Source organism: Anomaloglossus baeobatrachus, chromosome 1 (genome assembly GCF_048569485.1).
Source record: "Anomaloglossus baeobatrachus isolate aAnoBae1 chromosome 1, aAnoBae1.hap1, whole genome shotgun sequence".
Classification (NCBI taxonomy): domain Eukaryota; kingdom Metazoa; phylum Chordata; class Amphibia; order Anura; family Aromobatidae; genus Anomaloglossus; species Anomaloglossus baeobatrachus.
Window position 1 is genome coordinate 842,650,375 of NC_134353.1, and position 22,899 is coordinate 842,673,273.

Consider the following 22,899-nt stretch of genomic DNA (forward strand, 5'->3'; position numbering starts at 1 on the left):
CAGTCCATGAAATTTGGACGGCACTTGGATGCCATTTGAATGTGGTCTGATTTTTTTCACAAACCCCAGATTCTCATAGGCAAATCGTGGGTACTGCAAATTTTTTACTCGGACCACTTGGTACAAAGAAAGAAATCAGGCATGTGCAGTGCCTCAGTACATCAGTGTGAGTGCTATCCGTCAAAAAATCAGATCACAATTAGACCAAACATATGGTCGTCAACACGACCGCTAAGTGTCACACCGAGTGTTGCGCAAACTTCGCCGACAGTCATGGTGGCACAGGACTCTGTTCAGATTGCAGATTCTGATACTTTGCCCAATAGTTTCTCTGGTGTTTGGGATCAACTTGAACAGAATCGGGGCCTCTGCCTGCTGTATGCTGATTCATAGGCAGGCTAGCAAGAGTTAATCTCTTTTAGTCTGCTTGCTCTCTTATTCACATATTGTGGTAAGACCTATCACATCTGCTCCCCTCTCCTATTTATGCTGGTGGAATCCTTCTACCCATGTGAGCTATTGTTTATTCTGTTGGTGTGTGTGGTGTCCCAGACTCTCTGCTGAAAGTTGTGCCTAAAGTGAATCTATCACCAGTTTTTTAACTACCTCATCTGAGATCAGCATAATTATAGAGACAGAGAACCTGACTTACTGGACTGTTTGCTGTCAATTTGCTAAGATTAATGTTTTCTCTGCTGCAGATCTATCAATTATATAGAGCTCATGGATATGATCGACTACCTGGCAGCACATCAAGTAGACCTCTAATGATAACCTACTGCTGATTAAACAGTGATTATATAAAAAAAATATACTAAGCAGCCCAGTAAGGGACACATCTCTGGAATCAGGGTCTCTGTCTCTACATTACGCTGCTCTCAGATTAGGTGGCAAAAACCTGGTGACAGATTCTCTTTAAAGTTTTGCCTATTGCTCGGAGCAGTTGTGGAGTTTACCCCTTTTGTTTTGTACTTCCTTTATGCTCTTGTTTTCCTCTTGAATCTCTTATTGTCTTTATTTGTGCTTGCTGTGTAACAGAGTTTTGGATTTTCCCTTATCTGTCTTTATCTGTGGTTTTCAACACACTACTCTTCCATGCCTCCATGGAGGGAGTGGGAGGGAAATCAGTGTAGGACTGGTCAGGAGCAGGGCCAGGAAGGAGACTGAGGACTTTCTACCATCAGGAATATCCCTGAGGTTGGGGATAGAATAGGGTCCCCTAGCTTTAGGAACATTTCAGAAGCCCCGGTTCCCCGCTATATTAAAGTCTTTGTGACTCTAATGTTGCATTTTCAGTATTTGACCAGTGGCATTAAATGATTGCAGATCGGTTACATGTTTATTAATCGGCGGTCATTTAACAGACTGTTTTTACAGTGAGATAACAGTTAATATCCACAATAAGTGATCAGCAATACATTACTCTTGGTAACATATCCTGTTCATACAGGACAATACGCTGACAAGAACGCAGATTTTTAATCAAGCTTACAAATAATGTCACCCTACAAACTAGCATTTTGCTAGTTGACTGGGTGATGGCATCCTGTTCGCACTGCCCAATTATCAGAAATTGAGCATTCTTGAGTATGCTCATTCCCAATCATCATGCAGTGAAAATGCACCTCAACAATATCCATGGCAGTGTACACGTAACAATGATTCACCCCATTAAAGGGAGTCTGTCACCAGGTTTTTCCATTATAAGTGCCCAGGCCGCTCTGTAGAACCTAGAAAACATCTTTATAATACTCACCTGGGGGGTGGTCCAGTCCGATAGGCATCACTGCTCTCTTGGTCCAGCCTCTCCTCTATCTTGTGGTGTCACCGTGCTCCTGCCCAGCCCCGTGTGGATGATGTGTCCTACTTCATCCATACAGAGGCCTCCACTGCGCTCCTGCACATGCGCACTTTCATCTGCCCGGTTGAGGGCAGGGTAGATGCTAGACTGTATGGGCTCCTTCAAGGTATGACATCATTTCTGTCACATGTTAGTGGCATGTTCAAAATGCAGCCCGAGGTTTTCAGATGGAATAAACTTTTTTTTTTTTTTTTTAAATCCATGTGGTCCTGGAGTTCTTTGTAATAGAAGCAGGGATTTGGGTGTTAGCCCACTAATCTGGAAGGAGCCCATACATTCTAAGCTCAACCCTTAGGGCAGATTATTGTATTGTAGTACGCAGGCGGTCTTTGATCTTTCCTCGTGCTTGCACATTATAGTACTTTACTCTGCCATCAGCCGGGCCCTCAACTGGGCACATCCAAGTGCTCATAAGCAGGAGCACAATGGCAGCCCGGTGTGGGTGACGTAGGATGCGTCATCTACACGGGGCTGGGCAGGAGGATGGCGACTACACAAGATAGAGGAGTCAGCGGACTGAGAGCAAAAACACCCATAAGGATCAGACCGCCCCCCTAGGTGAGTATTATAAAGGTGCTTTGTACGTTCTACAGAGCAGCCTGGGCTCTTATATACAATATTCTGGAATGCTGTATATAAGAGCTCACTGGTGGCGGCCGCAGCTTATAAGGAAAAAACCTGTTGACAGGTTCCCTTTAAAACATAGTAAACCCTTCAATCGGTGCTAAATTTTACAACTTTTCCTCTGCAGCACTGAAATGTGACGTTCCTGCAGCTGAACCTTCCATGATCATTTAAAGTTAGGTAAAATGACTGGAGAAGTGATTTATTGGACATAGTCTTGTCCTCCCCATCCACTTTTATATAGATAATAAAGCAACATGTTTCATGATACTGCACAGAGGACTTCAGAAAACATTGTTATATATTAGACACACAGCAATCTCCACTCTCCACAGGCAATGAACCATTGTGGGAAATTAGCCAGTGGATAATGGCACAAGCATTTATATCTGGATTCTTTTACATAGAGGACACCAGAGCGTCAGTGCACGTCTTATCAGTCAGTGCAGAGTGTTCGCTCTCCGTCACCTTTCTGTTACATCTCATGTTTTGATTTATTGACCTTTTTCACATGACAGAGCCGCGTGTCGTGTCTGTCTCTGCTTTGCATATATTATGATACATATTAGAATTTTCTTACAAATCATCTGTCACAAGGACAATGATTATATTGCGGAGGAGCGCACATCTGTACATATGTTGTAAGAAGATTGTACTGTGCTCAATCAATGCATGAATATAACAATAGGAATGTGGCAAAACAATGAAAAAATATATATAAATAAAAAGTGACTTTTCTACACTACATTTTCGTATATAGTTTGCCTCATTGTTTTTGTGCCCAGATCATTTTTCAATAGCCACGTCTAAAATGTTGCCGGTTGCCCTTATAACAGACTTAGGTCAAATATCTGACGACAGACCGAAACTAACAACTTATGTGTAAGGCTATGTTGACACGTCGCGTTTTTGCTGCATTTTTTTCCCGCAGCAAAACCTAATCTCTTGGCAGTAAAAAAAAAAAAAAAAGCTGCATTTTTTTTTTTTGCTGTGTTTTTGGTATGTCAATTGTGTACAGTAAATGTTTAAATAAAGTTAGTTTAATTCACCAAAATATCAGCAAAAACGCAGCAAAAAAAAAAAAAGTACAGCAACAAAGCACAAAGCGACAAAAAAAGCAAAGAGAAGCAGCAAAAACACACAGAAAAAAACAGCAAAAAAACAGCAAGAAAGCAACAAAAAGACGCAAAAAAAAGGTGCCGCAACAAAGCAACATAAAAAAAGCAAAGAGAAACAGCAAAAACAGAAAAAAAACAGCAAAAAAGCAACAAAAAGACGCAGAAAAAAAAAATAAAATTAAAAAAAAAAATTGCAGCTGCATTTTTTCACTCTTCCTTGCTGTCAATGGTGAAAAAAGCAGTAAAAATACTGAAAGAATTGAAGAACTGACATGCTGCTTTAAAAAAAAAAAAAATGCAGTAAAAACATAGCTGTTTTCCTTTCAGTCAGAAAAAAAAATCAAGTGTGTGCATGAGATTTCTGGAATCTCGTAGGTTTTTTGGTACTGTAAAAAAAGCAGCTTTTTATCAGCATGGATCTGCATAAAACCAATTGAAAAGAACAGCAAAAACGCAAAGTGTGAACATAGTCCAACTGTATTAGTGTCCGCTGAGCTCCCACAATGCACTGCCCCTCATATCTCAAAATGATTATCAATAAAGTAAAATAGGTGCATTCACTGGTTCTTTTCATCACTTTTGTTGACTCTGATTTCTTAAATGCTTTGTCTGGAATGTTAGGATTTTCTCTTTTCATACTGCCCCTTTTTTAAGCTGATTGTCCACTACTTGGGTCATGAGAAAGCAATAGGTGATCAAGGCAAATTTAATTCCTAATGAAAAAAAATAAAGTACCGTAACGCACAAAAACTTATGATATAAGCTGGGGCTCAAGAGTTGAATCAGGAACTGCTATTTATTCACATATACCTATATAAATATACATAATTATGAAAATAAAATCATAATGCTAAACTTTATACTAATTTATATTCCTTGTTTGGATAGTATCAGAAGCTAGTTTGATTTCTGTAGATATTTGATATTATTCCAAAAATAAGTGCCTATAACCCTTACTATGATAGTTATATAAAATAATATATGATATATTACTATGAAAGCACTATAATATTTTAAGGGAAACTGTCACCACTCTGAACCTTTTCCATTGTTAATATGGGCATAGAGGTTATATAATGCTGACAATAGTCTTACCTTTATGTTTCATATCAGATGCCTTATTGTTGAAATATCATCTTTTATCACTTTATATAAATGAGCTCTTCCAGGCTATGGGGCGGATGTTGCCTGGAAGATAAATACGCTCTGGAGGCGGAGTTAAGAATAAAATGGGCGTTACCAGTGTGAGACACATAACTGACACCAAACCGGAGACATTAAATTTGACTTCTTTCAAACACATTTTTTGCAGCTCCCTGAGCTCTGCTTCATTACAACAATATTGCAACCCTGTGTGCCTGTGAGCTGGAGGCTGAAGCTGTTGACCACACACAGCGAGAAAAACTGATTAAGTGATATGCGAAAAAAAAAAAAAAAAATCGCATTCCACCCGGACCAATGTTACTCTATGGGGCAGCTCCCATGAACGATTTTTTTCTCAGCCCTAATCGGACCAAGAAAACAATCACAGTATGCAGCGGGTGTAATCCGATCAGTATTCACTTGCACCCATACAAGTCTACGGGCCCGAGAGAAACATTGCATTGCACTCGCATTACACCGATGTAATGCGAGTGCAGTGTGAGAATCGCATCAGCTGACAATGGAGTAGATCGGGGAAATTAATCCCTCCCTCTCCTCCGTAGCGCCCGCCCTGTCCTCTGCAGCTGTGATCGCAGAATTGCATCACAATGGCATGACAGTCAAATGACACTCGGATTACACTCCAGCAGAGCGGGAGCTGAGTGTCACGCGAATGACTCGCATTAATGCCCGTGTGACCCCAAGCCTTAGGCTATGTTCACACACTGCGTTTTTTACCTGCGTTTTTGGTCCGTTTTTGCTGCAGAAATTTCTTGAGAAATTCTTGTAACCTTTCTGTGGACATTCCCCAGCAAAACCTATGGCAAAAAAAATTAGCTGTGCGCACACTGCGTTTTTTTCTTAAGAAAATTCTTTCAGTAGATTTTCTTAAGAAAAAGAATGAGCATGTCACTTCTTTTCTGCAGCTAACTGCGTTATTTGCCATATATAATTGGCACAATAACGCAGGGAGCAACCAGCGGTAAAAACGCACCAAAAACGCACCGAAAACGCGGCAAAAACGCAGGTGCGTTTTTGGTGCGTTTTTTAACACAGGTGCACTCTTAAGAAATTTCTTAAGAAATTTCTTAAGAAAAATCATTTTTCTAGTGTGAACATAGCCTTATAATCACACACAGCTCTGCAGTGAGAGCAGATATCGGCCATTACACATTACACTGGTAATGCTCGTTATTTAATATAATCTCTGGAGACGGAGTTATCTTCCAGGCAGCATCCTCCCCATAGCCTGGAAGAGCTCATTTACATAAATTGATAAAAGAGGATATTTCAACAACAAGGCATCTAATATGAGACATACAGGTATGAAATTTTTCCACATTCTGTAACTTGTATGACCATATTAACAATTTAAAAAAGGTTGACAGATTCCCTTTTAGAGTGCTAGCCTTAATAAGCTACCTAAATTGGCCTCATCCAAATGTATTATTTCTATAGAAAGGTACTATAAAAAAAACTGAGCTGAGAATGCTGATGAATAAAAGATGGTAACTTGCTTTTATGCACAACTTTAACACTTTTTTGTACGACTTTTACAGGTACAGTATGAGCAGTAGAGGTACAATTATTTAAAGCAGGGGTGGGGAACCTCCTGCCCACGGGCCGTATGCGGCCCGCAATGATTTTTTCTGCAGCCCCGGGGCACATTCCAAGGAACCGCAGTGCTCGAGTGGCAGCCGCGCTTTTTCCAGCCGACGGCCCTTTAAATCCCAGTGCATGATGCAAGGAAGCGCACGCACACTGGGTAGATGCTAGAATGTATGGGCTTCTTCCAGATCCTGACTGCAGCCCGCACTAGAATGAGACAAACCTGGAAAAGCAGCTATGAGACACAACATGATATGAATATCACCGAACATCACAGCCGCACCAAAGAGAAGCAGCTCCAGCCACCTCAGTATGGGTGAGTTAATTGTTTGACCAAATATAGCAGGGTAGTTTTCAAGTTGATAATTTGGTGCGGACCCCGAAGGTTGGTAGAAAATTCCAAATGGCCCCCAGCAGTAAAAAGGTTCCCCACCCCTAATTTAAAGTGATATTAATGCTGCTCCTACAATGCATCATTTTGCTGCTTTTACCTGGTGGGCTCCCATGTCCAGCAGCAGCGGTGGCAATGGCAAAGGCCGAAGCAGGCGAGACGGAGCAACATCGGGAGTTGTCAGCAGTCTGCACTGTAAAATAATCAAACAATTAATTTATGGAATGAAACCCAGGTTTCTAGAATTTTGGATCATCTTGTAGAATTTCAATGTTTTGAAAATAAAACTAATAGACAAACTTTTAGTATAACAGTACGGCACGCACAGCATATATACCCATTTTCCTTTTTTGGAGTACATTTTCTAATTAAAGAGGGTCTGCCACCAGGTTTCTGATGAGAGCAGCAGGGGCACTGTGTCACTTACTGGGCTTCTTGCTGTAGTTTTGATAAAACACGGTCTTCTGCAGCTCTGCCAGTTTGTTTGTTTCATTGATGACATTTTCACAGTCCTTGACATTCATCTGCCCTGTCTATTCCCCCCCATTGACTGACAGCTCTCTGTCTATACAACATGCAGGCACAAAGCTGTCAATCAGTGGTGTGCATGGGATTAGACAAAGAAGCCGATAAAACCAATGATATTATAAAAAACTTACAGTGAAGAGCCAGTAAGTGACAGAACTAGAGTTTGGGTCTCTGTCAGTATTTTTTACTGCCATCAGATTGAGAAGCACAACCGGGTGAGATTACCTTTACAACATTTATCTTCATGTTAAAGAGGACATGTTACTTATTAAAAAAAATTAGGTTAAATATCTTGTAAAAATCCCTAAGCTTTAATGATTTTAACGCTTTTTTCCCATTTTGTGCTCAGTCATTCCACTGCAAGGATATTCACATTTGTTTCTTTTGGAGCGCACTATGTGAAATCTCTGCTTGTACTACAACCGGGCTTGTCTTTAATCTTCTCTGTGGGTGTGCGCTTTAACCCTTCCTTCCCAGACGCTGCCTGTAACATCTCACCAGCTGTGTGAGACGCCAAACTATTTTTACAGTAACTTGGAGGGAAAGGTAAGAGCACAAACGCCCCTAAGATGTTGAAGAAACACCCAGTTTAGCTACAAGCAAAGATTTCACATATTGCAATCTAAAAGCAACAAATGTAAATATTGCTGCAACAAAACAAAAAAAACTGGCAGAATCAAGGAGTTTTTGCAAGGTTATTTTTACAATGTATTTTACTCAATTTTTGGAGAAAGTGAAGGGTCCTCTACGTGATTCAAAGTCTGAAACTAAGAGAATAAGGGTTGTGTAGTGGCACATGTACAAATATTAGTATACAGCTAGGTCCAGAAATATTTGGACAGTGACAAGTTTCGACATTTTAGCTGCTTACCAAAACATATTCAAGATACAATTATATGACTAATGTGCACTTAAACCCCTTAACGTCCAGGCGATTTTTCATTTTTGCGGTTTGTTTTATATCTCCTCTTATTCCATGAGCCCAAACTTTTATTTTTCTGTCTAAATAGCCGTGTGAGGCTTGGTTTTAGCTGGATCAGTTGGAATTTTGAATGACGCCGATTTATCATAAGATGCAAAGAAGGTAAGCGAGAAAAAAATTCCAAGTGTGGTGAAAAGTAGTGAAATTCTGCAATTGTTTTTTGTTTTTTTAATTTACAGAATTCATGTTACCATAAAACTGACCTAGCAATATGATTCTCCAAGTCAGTATGATTACAAAAAATACCAAACCCATAGTTTTTGTTTTATTTAAGTGTTAAAAAAAAATCTGAAATTTTGGAAAAAAAAAATAAAAAAAATCTTGCTTGTGGCATGATTTTCCAAAAGCTGTAATGTTTGCAACTTTTAGAATCCAGGGTTGTGTAAGGGCCAATTTTTTGTGCCTTGAGCTGATGTTTTTATTGATATTATTTTAGGGTACATATAATGCTCTGATTGCCTGTTATTACATTTTTTTCTGTTGTTGCGGCGGCCGAAAAACTGAAATTCAGGAGTTTGTTTTTTTTTCTTTCATTACGCCGTTTATCAATTGTATTAATTTATTTTAGATTTTGATAGATCGGCCATTTCTGAACACCAAATATGTGGTGGGGGGGCTTTTTTTTTATTGTTTTATTTTTGAAAGAGCAAAAAGGGGGTGATCTGAACTTGGGTTTTTTATGTTTTTTTGTCTCATACATAGCAATTATGAGGCCCTGTAGCAGAAATTAGAGCTCAGATGCTCAGAGAGAATGATGGAGGATGGAGCTGACGGCTCTCTGTTCCATCATTGCTGTCATTTCTATTGTCATCCAGGATACAGATACAAATATTAGCGGTACACCACTGCCTCACAATAATCATCCACATGGATCCAGATTGTCAGAGATTATTTGTATTAAGACGGGTGCCTTATACTATTGCAATAAGCACCAAAGCAATTCCCAGGAAAATTTGTGATCGGACCATAATCATGTAAACCCCTAAATATCGGGCACAATACTGGTTAGATTAGTAAAACTATTGCACCGATAAAGAGCAGTTAGCTGGGCCATGACAATAATTATTCATTGTTAATAATGGATTCCTCTATATCTTGGATATCTAGTCTTCGGAAGTTTCCATGACAACATAAACAGCCTTTGTCTAGAAATATTTTTTTTTTTATGGTGGGTTTTCGTTACCATGGTATTATAAAACTTCTCTCCCATCTGCAGAACTAGTTACATAATACAGATAAGGAATGGATTTATTTAGAAATCATTATCCATTTCTCAGTAACAAACCAGTATCCCAACCCCCGAAAAAAAAACAGCATGTAACTATATTGCCACCATAAACGGCAAGAGTTAATTAAAAACACCCGAGAAAAAGTCTGACGTCCGGTAATAAAAAAGTTAATGTAAAAAAATAAATATAAGGATTCAAAAAGGGGGAAACATAAACCGTTCATATATGTAATTAGGTTGGAGATATATGGTGCCGAGGACGTCACCAGTCTCTATTACAGTCCTGACGAGAGCAGGGGGCGCCGCAATAAAAACTGATGGAAATGACAGAGAAAAGCAACATCTGCCCTGTGTTTTACCCGATCATCACAATACACACCAGCGTTGCATCTATAAATATATCATCGGAATAATCTATCCAATTAGCGGTTCTTCAGATCACAATGGCAGCTGAACACTGTGGAGACAGAGTCCAATCAAATGCACAAATTACAATGAAAAATTTCAATGCTTCATAGGATTACCACATGACAGCTGTCAGAAATGACAATTTGCTTGTCAAAGGCTCTCATTAAACTATGTGCGCAATGATGATTTATTTTTTTCTTCTGCCTTTCTATTTCCTTTCAAGAAGGCTGAAGGAACATTGCATGGCCTCCTAGAGCGTCAGTAATCTGTATGCCGAAATGGGGCATCTGCGTACAAGGTTCAAGAGGAAATCGAAATATGGGGGGGGGAGGATGCCTGTAGATCATGCTATCCGCTATCATTTAGAAAAAAGGTGATCTAGCAACTCACCCAAAATATAAAAAACAAGCCTTTATTTCATACTATGTCTATGATTAAGCGCCCTGATGGGCTTGGAACGCGTAAGACGCGCTGTATATATTTCCACATCTGACCAAACAATTGTTTTTTATGAGTATGAAATAAAGACTTGTTTTTTATATTTTGGATGAGTAGCTGGATCACCTATTTTTCTGGATCTCGCTATGCCGCATCCTTGGACAAGGAGCTATCTCCATGCACCATCCTGACCTTCGAGCCCATATCTTTCGGGTGAGCAGAAAATCCCCTTTTTTTATCCTCTATAATTTGTATTTTCTTCACACTCATCCCAACAAATTATCTTTTACTCCAAAAAGTTAATTTTGTATTCATCGGCAAGAAAAGCAGGGCAAAAGTCAAAACTGGCCCTCAATTATGGTGTCATTTTGACACCCAGAGAAAGAAGATCTTGGTATTATTGCCCCTTTTCACCATTTTCGATGCCCTTGGCTTAGTCCACATCCTACTGTGCTTACTAATAATGTAGTGTTTGTAGATATGGAAGTCATGAACCGAGATGTAAAGGTAAAACACAGCAATGAAGTATATGTTAAAGGGGTTGTCCACTACTTTGACATTAATGGCCTATACTTAGGATAGGTCATTAAAGTGTCATCGACCAGGGTCCGACACCCCGCCAATAACCTGCTCTCGGTCCTGGTGGCGGCAGCAGGAAATGCTCAGTTCTGGAGGTCCTCCGTCTTCTGATAGTGGCAACGTCCGGGTACTGCACATGCACCTCCTTTTGATTAGAATGGGAGGCGGATGTAAAGTACCCAGCCGCTATCAGAAGACAGAGCAGCGCCGGAGCTGAGCATTTCCGGACGCCTGCTGTCACCACCAGGATCGAGAACAGGTGATCGGCGGGGTGTCGGACACTAGTTGATGGACCCTTAGGGTATGCCATCAATGTCAATGTAGTAGAAAACCCCTTTAAATCTTAATAATCCCCACATAGAGGGTGTTAAATAACCATAAGGAGTTTGGAGGTGAAAAGAATAAAGGAAGGAAGAGACTTGAGATAGAAGAAGAAATTTGGAGTTAAATAAGTGGGGAGGAGACATCATAAATTGGAAATGCTATAAAGACTTGAAAGCTCTGAAAAGCACCTAATAGTTAATTTAGCATTGTGGAGATGAGTAATGTTACAGAGATAAATGGAGGGTTTGTTATAGTGAGAACTGAGTGGTATACATGATCCAAGGATCCCATATAGTATTAGGAAGATCCCTGGAGTCCTTTCTTGTAGCTTCAACATATTCATAGATCATAAGAATAATTCTCTCTCTAATTGTATGGAAGGAAGGAGAAGCTGGTTTCCACTTAGAGGCTATTTGGATCCAAAATAAATGTAAAACTCAACTGTATGAGGCGAAATCTGTAATGTGTCAACAGTTCTCTTATAAGACAATGCTATGTACCAAACGTGTGACAATTTTGGAGGGATAATAGTCTTAAGCTGGGTTCACACTAAGCGACAGCGACAACGACGTCGCTGTTACGTCACCATTTTCTGTGACGTAACAGCTACCTTGTAAGTCGCTGTTATGATCGCTGCTTAGCTGTCGAACACAGCAGAAGCAGCGATCATAACGTCGCTACATGTGCAGAGAGCAGGGAGCCGCGCTTAGCGCTGGCTCCTTGCTCTCCTAGGTACAGTACACATCGGGTTAATTAACCCGATGTGTACTGCAGCTACATGTCACAGTGCAGAGAGCAGGGAGCCGCGCACACCGCTTAGCGCTGGCTCCTTGCTCTCCTTGCTACAGTATACATCGGGTTAATTACCCGATGTGTACTGCAGCCACATGTGCACAGAGCAGGAGCCGGCGCTGGCAGCAAGAGCGGAGGCTGGTAACGAAGGTAAATATCGGGTAACCAGGGAAAGGTCTTCCCTTGGTTACCCGATGTTTACGCTGGTTACAGCTTACCGCAGCTGCCAGACGCCGGCTCCTGCTCCCTGCTCGGTTCATTTCGTCGCTCTCTCGCTGTCACACACAGCGATGTGTGTGTCACAGCGGGAGAGTGACGACCAAAAAATGAAGCTGGACATTCAGCAACGACCGTCGACCTCACAGCAGGGGCCAGGTCGTTGCTGGATGTCACACACAACGACAGCGATGGGACGTCGCTGCAACATCACAGAAAATGGTGACGTAGCAGCGATGTCGTTGTCGTTGTCGCTGTGTGTGACACCAGCTTTACTGATATGCAGTTTTCTTTATCTGAGTAATGAGCAACTCTAAAGACTCAATGAGGTATTTCCATCTCCAAGATCCTACCGCAATATGTAGTAGATGTAATAATAATATTAGCACATACCTCAAATTAAAAATGTAGTATAGTTCTCCTGATATAGCCATGTCTCTTAGCTCATGTGCAGGGCATTGAATCCATGGTTACATCCCTCATATAGTGACAGTTTGTTAGTTGCTCGTGGCAATGAGTGTGGATACCTAAGCTGCGGCCTATAGGTCACATCTGACTGTTCCATCCTGCGGACCGAGACAGCCAGAGGGCTAAACATAGTGGACTGAGTGACACATCATGCCCTTCGCCGCCGGCTGCCACCATTGCTGGATGCCACCACCATTTGCATCCATAGGATGCGAACATCAGGGAACACATTGATGAAGGACAGTGCCGCTGGCTCAGTCTATCATCAATCAGCATGAGGGACAGCAGACCTAATGATGTCGCATCATCGCGTATGTTATGCAGTGTGTCCGTGCACCAGAGGAACAGGAGCGAAAAGAGGATGGGGTGGTTTTTTTCAAGTTTAAAATTTTATGGGATGTTTGCATGTATGTAGGAGGCTGTGTGGGGGTTCATAATGTATGTACGGGGCTCAAAAATGTATATAGGAGGCTATGTGGGGGCTCAGAAATATATATAGGAGGCTATGTGGGGAGTCATGTTGTATATAGAGCTAAGCTAAATGTATACAGGATGCTATGTGGAAGCTCATGCTGTGTTCAGGAGGCTATGAGGGGCTTATACTGTACAGTATATAGAGACTATGTGGGAGGCTCATACAGTATATAAGGGCATTGAGGTGGCTCATACTGTAGGTAGAGGGCTGTGTGGTGGCTGATACTGTACATAGGGAAGCTATGAGGGTGTTTATACTGTATATAGGGGAGCTATGAGGGGGCTCAATGTATGTAGAGAGCTATGAGGGCTCATGCTGTATATAGATGGGATGTCAAAATACTTAATTGTGCTCTATATTAAGTGATATTTTATATTAATTGCAGCTATAATTAATAAATGTTAATTCTAATATTGAGCAGAATTAATTTCAGACTATTGGTTCGGCCCTTCACACCGATCACGGTCTCTCATGTGTCCACTCGGGAATATTAATTGACCACCCTTGGTGTAATAGATATGTGTCACTGGGACTAGTATCCTTGTTCATTTTTCACTTATATTTAACTAATCGATAGAGGTGCACCTGTGATGCCCTGGCGGCGCCAGGTGGTCAAAGAAGAACAATTCACCCGACATAACACCATCCCACACTAGGTACCTATCTGCCACAAAATCCTAGCAACCCCCCTCAGGGTAGGAAGGACACACCAGTGGGCAGGACCAGGCGGATTCGGAGCGCCCATCTAGGGGTCTTGAGGATCCGGGGGCGGGAACAGATCAGATCAGGTTGAGACTTGAGTAGTGAGGTCCAACTTGGAGTTCAGGTTCAAGTCGGAGCCTAGTGCAGAGTAGCCAGGGTAGTGGCCCTGGTCTACTGGCTAGGTGGCAAGCAGTGGACCATGTCCAAACGTGACGGGAGTCCGGTCGCGGGAAATCCAAAGTGGACCGGGACAGGGTTGGAGCCTGCCGATACCGACAGCGGAGATCCGGTCCGGAAACCGTGCACAGGCGGGGTACCTGGACCCTAGTTAGAAGACGGTTGCAAACCCCTTCTCTAATTCACCAGGCCAGGAGCAAGGTTCCAGACATTGTTCCGAAGTGTTAGCCCAGATAGAGCGAAATGGCAGCCCACCGCGGGGATAGGGTATCCGCAAACACCCACTGAGATCCCAAGGGTCAGTTTTCGCGGGCACGTCTCCCAACCAGAATATACCGGGAGCGGATTTCCCCGTTTTAGATAGGGTTGTCCAGAATTGAGAAAGTTACAGAGTGCCGGAGGAAGGGACATCGGTACACCAGCCGCGTGTGGGACCCGAGTACACCCGGACGCGGCAGCCGGCCACTGACCCCTTGGTTTACCAACAGACTCGTGTGCAATTATTCAACAGTGAGTACATAAACATCCCCCGGTCCGGCCCGGCGCGCTACCTCCAGCCTGCACCATCTCCCTGTGTTCTGGACACTGAGCCCCGGGGCATCCACCCCTATCCACGGAGGGGTTAACATCCAGCTGCCATCCCATCGCCCCCGGGTGCTCCCTAACAGCAGCGGTGGTACCACATTTTCCCACGCACCGTGGGTGGCGTCGCGAAATATCCACAGCAATCCCCGTATATATACGCCCCTTTTATTTGAGTGTCCGGAGACCCCTCGAGCCACTGCGGATCCGGATCCGAGCAGCCCGGCTGCTACTGACGTGGGGGCGGCACACATCTCGTCTTATATAGGCAGTTTGTCTCTTTTTTGCAATATATTTTTTGATTTTTTTATCCTTGATCCATTAAAAGTAATAATTTAAATTAATCGCCCCTCCAATCTGTGTGCCTATGCAGGGCTGTGTGAACGGAGCCTAAAAGCCAAGGTATTAGTTGCTATTACCTCCTGGCGGACGGTACCGGAGATGTCGTGGAGTAGATGGAGATCGACATGGAGAATTCTCAGCTGTATCCGGAGAGGCGTTACTTTCAGTGTTGGGCCTGTCTAGTGATGCAGACTCTAAGACCGCAGCTGAAATCATATCAATACATAAAGTATCAGTTGTACACTTTTAGACGAGGGATAATTTCTCAATTTTAGTTTGGAAACAATAGAAACTAATAAAACAAGCAATTTAATTCACCCTCTTCAATGAAGCTGAATCAATTTCAATTTTTAGGGAGTAAACGTTAACTTGAAGACAGATTACTTTTAACACAGTAATAAAGGTCTGTACTAAAAAGATAACAAAGATTTATCAACCATGTCCTCCAAACCAGTCACACAGCTGGCTTTCCCGAAAAAATAAAAAATGATCACTAAATCAGTGCACTTTAATACCAATTGAAATGAAAAATAAACTATTTGGTCACAATGGGCAAACAACATTAAAATATAGAAGAAAGGGTTTTAACCAGCTCACCTGTATAGGAACACCTCCCTGTTTTAGAAGCAAGGATAACAGCGTTGCTGGTGCAGGGACTTGAAATAGAAAAGATCTCCAGCTTCCAAATGTATAAAATATTATATACCGACAACAAAATAAACATTCCAATGGGACACCATTATAGTCACATGATATATACATATATATTAGGGATTATTTGATTATACCACCTGTGTCATTCATCCCCTAAAAAGGTTAAAAGTGAGCCTTTATGAAACATAAGCTATATGCTCTGACAAAGGACATCTTGTCTGAAGCGCGTTGCATTTCTAATTGCTCTTACTATTTTGGATCAAGTGCTTTATTTTGGATTTTAATTTTTGGAATAAAATAAATTGATTTTATGCATTTGGAAGCTGGAGATCTTTTCTATTTCAACATTAAAATATACCAGAAATTAAATAATTAGAGACCCAGTTAATTGACTATGTTTTTTAAATATAAAGATACAGAAAAGTGCACAGTTGATCTTATTTTCTCAATGACTTCATATTTATGTTGAATGTTTTGTTACCTCTGTGAATGCTCCTCCGTAACTTGTTACACAAATCAATGCGTGGGTTCTCGGAGTTCTCGTCAAGGCATGCTGGGCTTTGTTCGGGCGAGGAGAGCCCTTTACTGAGGTCCAGGGGTACTTTGCCAGTGCTGGGTGGTGGAGAGGTTGCAGGGCTGAATACTGAGGTCGGGCTGCTTGCACTGGAGGATGTGGATAAGTCTAAAGCCCCAATTCGTGAATTTAAGGGCGAGTTTAGGGACAGTTTTCTTGCCCTGACAGGTGACGATGTTCTGGAAAGGGACAATGGAGGTGGAGAAGAAAACTTGCGGCAGAGGTGTGGCGATTTCCCATCTAGGCCTTGGCTAGTTGCGAAAAACAACTCTAAAGATCTAGGAAAGGAAAGCAAATTTACAGACCCAATTTATCATTAGAAAGACTGATCTCTACAATATTTTTTATCTGAAAACTATAATATACTAGATATCATAGAAGAAGAAACATTAGTAATGGACCAAAACTGTCTAATTCTATTTGGGTACAGTCATACAGAAAAAGATTAAAACATTGGTCCTCTGCAATTTTATAGTCCATTGATCCTAACAAAAAATTAGCAAAAAATATCATATAATACATCAAATACGCATTAGATAAACTATGTAATCTTAAAGCTTAAAGTAGCAATTGAAATTGCAGTAATTATACACAAAAGCCAGTATGACATTAAACTAAGGGTCTAAAATGCACATAAGACGTAATCACTGCACTTTGCTGAACATCTTATCTGCGAGGATTGAGCGAATTATACTTTAAGAATAACAAACCAATTTGAGATGCGGCTGTCGGAGTTACCTGACTGGTATTGACGTGAAAGGTCTCTTGTAAATATCAGCTAGTTTTTCCAGAACTACAAAAGCGGTGGTGAATATCCGGTATGTATGCAGGAAAGTGTTGAGAAAATCAATGCTGAGGAAGCGCAAGTCAGTCAATCTCTCCAGGAGACGCTCCACACTGGCATAGCGGATCTGAGGGACCTTGCAGGAGTTCAGAGTTTTGCTGAAGCATATATCAATATCGTCTCTGTGCAGTCTGGCATCAGACCTTAAATATGAATAACATTGGGGTACTGTTACAAATTTGGGGGGCCAGAAGTCTCCGGCAGCAGAGAGAAGTGCTCATCACTCATCTTATTTCTACCCATTGTATTGACAATAGTCTCGGGGCTGAACATTGGGCACAAACCGACTGATAACCAGGGCACGAGCATCGAAATCCAAATACTCTTCATAATGTGTATGATGGGTACAATTTGACCACTGTCTCCAATGGTCCATGTCATACCCACTATCATAACTGAATTCACTAATACCCAATATTGCGGACATCTTGTTGTTTATGTGCAGAGATGCTTGATTCCAATTGTATCACAATGCAATACTCTCTAAGGCCTATATAGTTGGAATTTAGGCAAGACTTTCAAAATGTTGCATATTGTCCAGGTCTGTAACTTTTTTTGGATTTTCATGATACCAACGGCACATGATACTACGGACACATTACTCAGGACATGCGCGCACGTTGAGTAACTGGTGAGGTTTTTTTACTTCAGTATTTGTAAGACAAAATCAAGAGTCGGTAAATAATGCTGAAATGGTGCACAAGTTTCTATTTCACAGGTACATGCAAACATTTGGGCACGCCTGGTCAAAATTACAGTTATTGTGAATAGTTAAGTAAATTGAACATGTAATGATCTCTAAAAGCTATAAAGTTAATGATGACACATTTCCTTTGTATTTTAGGCAATAAAAAACATGTTATTTTCTTCTGTCAGATTTCTAAATTAACAAAAAAGGAAAATGGGCAGATGCAAAAGTTTGGGCACCCTGGTTAGTACCTAGTAGCACCCCCTTTTGGCAAGTATCACAACTTATAAATGCTTTTTGTAGCCAGCCAAAAGTCTTTAAATTCTTCTTTGAGGGATTTTCATTCATTCTTCCTTGGAAAAGTCTTCCAGTTCTGTGAGATTCCTGGCTCGTCTTGCATAATTTATGGTGAAGGATGCAGGAGGGGTTTTCTTCTGATGACTCCTTCATGAGTGTCATATTTGTGCAGATGTCTCTGAACAGTAGAACAATGCCACAACCACAGTGTCTGCTAAATCTTCCAGAAGATCTTTCGCAGTCAAGCGGGGGTTCTGATTTGCCTGTCTAACAATCCAGCTTACCAATTCCAAATAGTATTGGGAATGTCCAAAAACTAATTAACGTGAATTTACCAAATCCCTTTAAAAATATCTTTATTCCATACTAATTATTAAAAACTGTCCAAGTGAACACCCACACAAACAAATACTAATAAAAGGAGGTGAGGATATCACAGAGACAATGATCTCTTTATATCTGCAGAGGTCAACCTGATAACCCTATTTCAATAACGGAATCTGACCCCTACCTGTCAATGGAGGGTATGACACCCTAATTTACCGGGCGCCCCCGTTCCACATCAACTCTCACTCACCCTTGACTGACCCTATCATAAGGGACTGTGCTACGCCTCTTAATATATGACCATGCATTGACTACTAATATCATGACCAATATTGACAGATATTTTATTTAAACTAGCAATCTTAATAGATGCTGAGCAAAAAAACAAAGAAGCAAAACAATTATACAGTGATCATACTATAAAATATGACAACCATAATAGTCATAGAAGAAACCTGGCAGTCTTGATAGATGCTGATCAACAAACAAAGCAGATGTACAGTGACCACACTATACAAAATGACAATCGCACTGGTTGTAGAAGAAACTGTAGCCATACATTAATAGGTACACACCTTAAATTAGCACCTGATACCACCCAGTGCTAAATAAACAATATGAAAACCGTTATTAACGATGGTTACCACACCACCTCTATATTCGGTCCAATCCCAGTCTTGCACCATAAATATAATAACAGACGCTTATATTAGTAAATGACTAGCAATCCAACAAGAAGCTCTCACAGAAATTTTGCTTGGTCTTCCAGACCTCGTCTTGATCTCCACTGTTCCTGTTAACATCCATTTCTTAATTACATTTCAAACAGAGGAAAGGGCAACTTGAAGTCACTTACTATCTTCTTATAGCTTTCTCCTGCTTTACGGTTCGCCACCATTTTCATTTTCAGAGTGCTAGGCAGCTGTTTAGAAGAACCCATGTCTGCTGTTTTTGGCAGAAGGTTAGAGGAGGCTGTGAATTTTTCATCACATGGGCTTTCATAACAATGATAGTGAACAAGCCATAACTCTAATAGGCTAATTAAGGTCTGAAACCTTGGTCAAAGTTATCTGAGCACACAAGTGTCCAAACTTTTGCATTGGCCCATTTTCCTTTTGGTAATTTATAAAATTTAAAAGATGAAAATATTTTTTTTTTTTGCCTAAAATGGGGGGAGGGGGGGTTTGGGGTAATTGCGGGGCTAACTGGTGTAATATTTGGGTGTAGTAATGTAGTATATGGGAATGTAATGATGAAGTTTTACAGGTGCAGTATATAGTGATGCAATGTATTACAGGTGCAGTATATAGTGATGTAATGTATTACAGGTGCAGTGTATAGTGATGTAATGTATTACAGGTGCAGTGTATAGTGATGTAATGTATTACAGGTGCAGTGTATAGTGATGTAATGTATTACAGGTGCAGTATATAGTGATGTAATGTATTACAGGTGCAGTGTATAGTGATGTAATGTATTACAGGTGCAGTGTGTATGTATATATGTACAGTATATACATATATATATATATATATACATACACACAGTATATACATATATATATATATATATATATAAATATAAAAAAATATATATATATATATACACATACAGTAGTCCGGCCCTCTAAAAGGATCCCAGGTTCTAATGTGGCCCCTTGAGAAATTTAATTGCCCACCCCTGATCTACAGGTTTAATTCACCACATTATTTTTGCTTATGGAGTAGTTGGCGCGGCTTCTTACCTGATCATGTGTGGCACTGTAACCTTTGAGTTCTCCTCATAGACATTGCTCATCAAACCATTGCATCTTATATTCTCAATACACTGTCAAAATAAAAATACATAATTAGTATGATTGCCTGAAAGTAAATATTAACATTGTAATTGTCGTGTTAAAGGCCACCTCTGTTCCTCGTGTGCCATTTAGTGATTCATGGGCATATTGCTGCCAGCTGAGCTGATTTTTGTTCTCCAGGGTAATGGCTAAATAGGATATACAAGTGACAGCTGCACCTCTCCCTACAGACTATGCTCAGATATATTATTTCTTCCCTACCTCTGCTCATTTGGACAGAACATGAAATCAACGTGCACACTGAGATTTACGTTCCCATCCCCTAATCTCGGCAGCACTCCTTCTTCTCTGCTCTTTCTTCGCTTTGAAAATATGATCAGACGAGTTTGAAATAATAGCTGTAATTGTAGGCTTCATTATACTAGTTTTTATTCAGTATGAACCAAAAATGTTTTTGTCTGTCGGAAATACTGTTATATACATATATGGTAGATCTATTAGAACATGAAACGCCCATATGTCCTAGAGCAGTGTGTTTGCTTTATGGAAGCTGCAAAGGGAGCTAATGCAGGTGCGGACAGAAGAGGGCCCAGAGCAATAACATTATATGGGCCCTTTACCGTCCCAATAGATCATAATGCACAATTCCCCCTGCTTTGGAGGAGATAGTGGGCCCTTGACCTCTTGGTTCCCCGTGCAGTTGCACAGGTTTTACCAATGGTCAGAAAGGTGTTAATGGACTCCGCTTAGGAAGGTTATGGGGACAGTCATCAGACAAGGGTAACAATGGAGCCGTATCTGTAGGTATAGTGTTGCTCCCCTGTCTAGTCCTCCATCTGTACAACAGAGCTACATTAAAGGGAACCTATCAGGTGCAATATGCACCCAGAACCACGAGTAGATCTGGGTGCATATTGCTAATCCCTGCCTGAAGGGTGATTTACACGCTGCGACATCGCTAACAATATATCGTCGTGGTCACGTCGTTAGTGACGCACATCCGGCGTCGTTAGCAACATCGCAGTGTGTGACACCTAGGAGCAACGATTAATGATCGCAAAAACGTCAAAAAATCGTTGAACGTTGACACATCGCTCCTTTTCATAATATCGTTGGTGGTGCATGCCGCTGGTTGTTTGTCATTCTTGCGGCATCACACATCGGTACGTGTGAGACCGCAGGAATGACGAACATCTCCTTACTTGCGTCCACCGGCAATGAGGAAGGAAAGAGGTGGACGGGATATTCTGCTCGCTCATATCCGCCCCTCCATTTCTATTGGACGGCTGCCGTGTGACATCGCTGTGACACCGCATGAACCGCCCCCTTAGAAAGGAGGTGGTTCGCCGGCCACAGCGACGTCGCAGGGAAGGTAAATCCGTGTGACGGGTGTAAGCAATGTCGTGCGCCACGGGCAGCGATTTGCCCGTGACGCACAACTGACAGGGCTAACGATATTGATAGCGATATCACAGCATGTAAAGTTCCCCTAACTGTCCCTGTATCTAGTAGCATAGATAAAGCGATCTTCAGAAAAAGTATTCCTAAAGATCCTTTATGATATGCTAATGAGTGCAGGGACTATTTGCCAGGTCGTTCGTTCCTCTGCTTATTCCACCCACTTAGCATGTTAGTACACCCACAGGGACATGCTGACATGCTATATAATGTCCATTGCCAAGCAACATCATCGGCAGTGACGCACGTACCTGTGTCCGTTGCACCGCCTCAGACATGCTAACGGGGCCGACTAGCCAAGGGAAGAAATGCCCTTGTGACTAGTCACTGTAGTCACTGGCTTCATTAGCATATCATAAAGGATCTTTAGAAATGTTTTTTTTAAAGATCTCTTTACCTTTACAACTATAGGCTGTCACTGCTGGGCAAGGATTAGCAATATGCACCCAGAACCGCTCTTGGTTTTAGGTGCATACAGGACCTGACAGGTTCCCTTTAAGTCATTAAATCCCAAATTGGAAAATGATAAAGCAACGATTTTGCTGAACTGTCTGTCCCATTCTACACAGCAACATTAAAAGGAATCGTGTCCGTTTTTCATGGAAACACTCTGTACACAATTAGACAAGTAAGTATTTTGATCATCATTTTAATCTATAATTTCCAACTCCAAGCTTATTGGATGAAGCAGATCAAGTGATTGTTTAATAGGGCACGGTGCGACCTTAGGATATTAACACCCTTTATCAAGATGTGCAGAAATATTAGGCAGTTTGTTTTCCTCTTTGGCAAAATGAGCCAAAAATAGATTTAACTGACTCTGAAATTAGAATGTGTTCACAGAATCATCAAAAAAATTGTTGTCAATCGTCAACAGAGTCACAGTAAAAGTGGCGAAAGAAAAAAATAAGCACATTATAGGAAGAATCAAACGAGAAATCAGCAGGAAATCATTATCCTCCAGTGCAGTCATATTCCAGAACTGTGATCTCCCAGGACTGCCCAGAAGTACAAGGTGTCCAGGGCTCAGAGACATGGACAAGGTAAGGAAGGCAAAACCCGACCACCACTGAGCAAGACACAGAAGATGGAGTGTCAAGAATGAGGCAAGAAATAGGTAGCGAGGAAGTGGAGTACTTTGAGATTATGTTCCTGCATAAAAATCATGGTTTTCTTGAAAGATGTTTCGTATACTAATGCTTGAAGAAAGTGTTGATATTGAATCCACAAAAAAAGGTCCAACTAGCTCATCTTTAATAATACCAGCCCATAG

General features: G+C 41.2%; 1 protein-coding gene across 1 annotated transcript in view; it reads right to left on the bottom strand.

Moving 5' to 3' along the window:
- RASGRF2 (Ras protein specific guanine nucleotide releasing factor 2) overlaps positions 1–22,899 on the bottom strand; it is a 429,820-nt gene that overhangs the window by 57,526 nt on the left and 349,395 nt on the right. The window contains exons 13-17 of the mRNA XM_075325142.1: positions 20,115–20,197; positions 16,953–17,201; positions 16,122–16,492; positions 15,064–15,192; positions 6,846–6,938 (exon numbers count right to left, since the gene is read on the bottom strand). Coding sequence (XP_075181257.1) covers positions 6,846–6,938; positions 15,064–15,192; positions 16,122–16,492; positions 16,953–17,201; positions 20,115–20,197 — 925 coding nt within the window. The remainder of the gene's footprint in view (positions 1–6,845; positions 6,939–15,063; positions 15,193–16,121; positions 16,493–16,952; positions 17,202–20,114; positions 20,198–22,899) is intronic.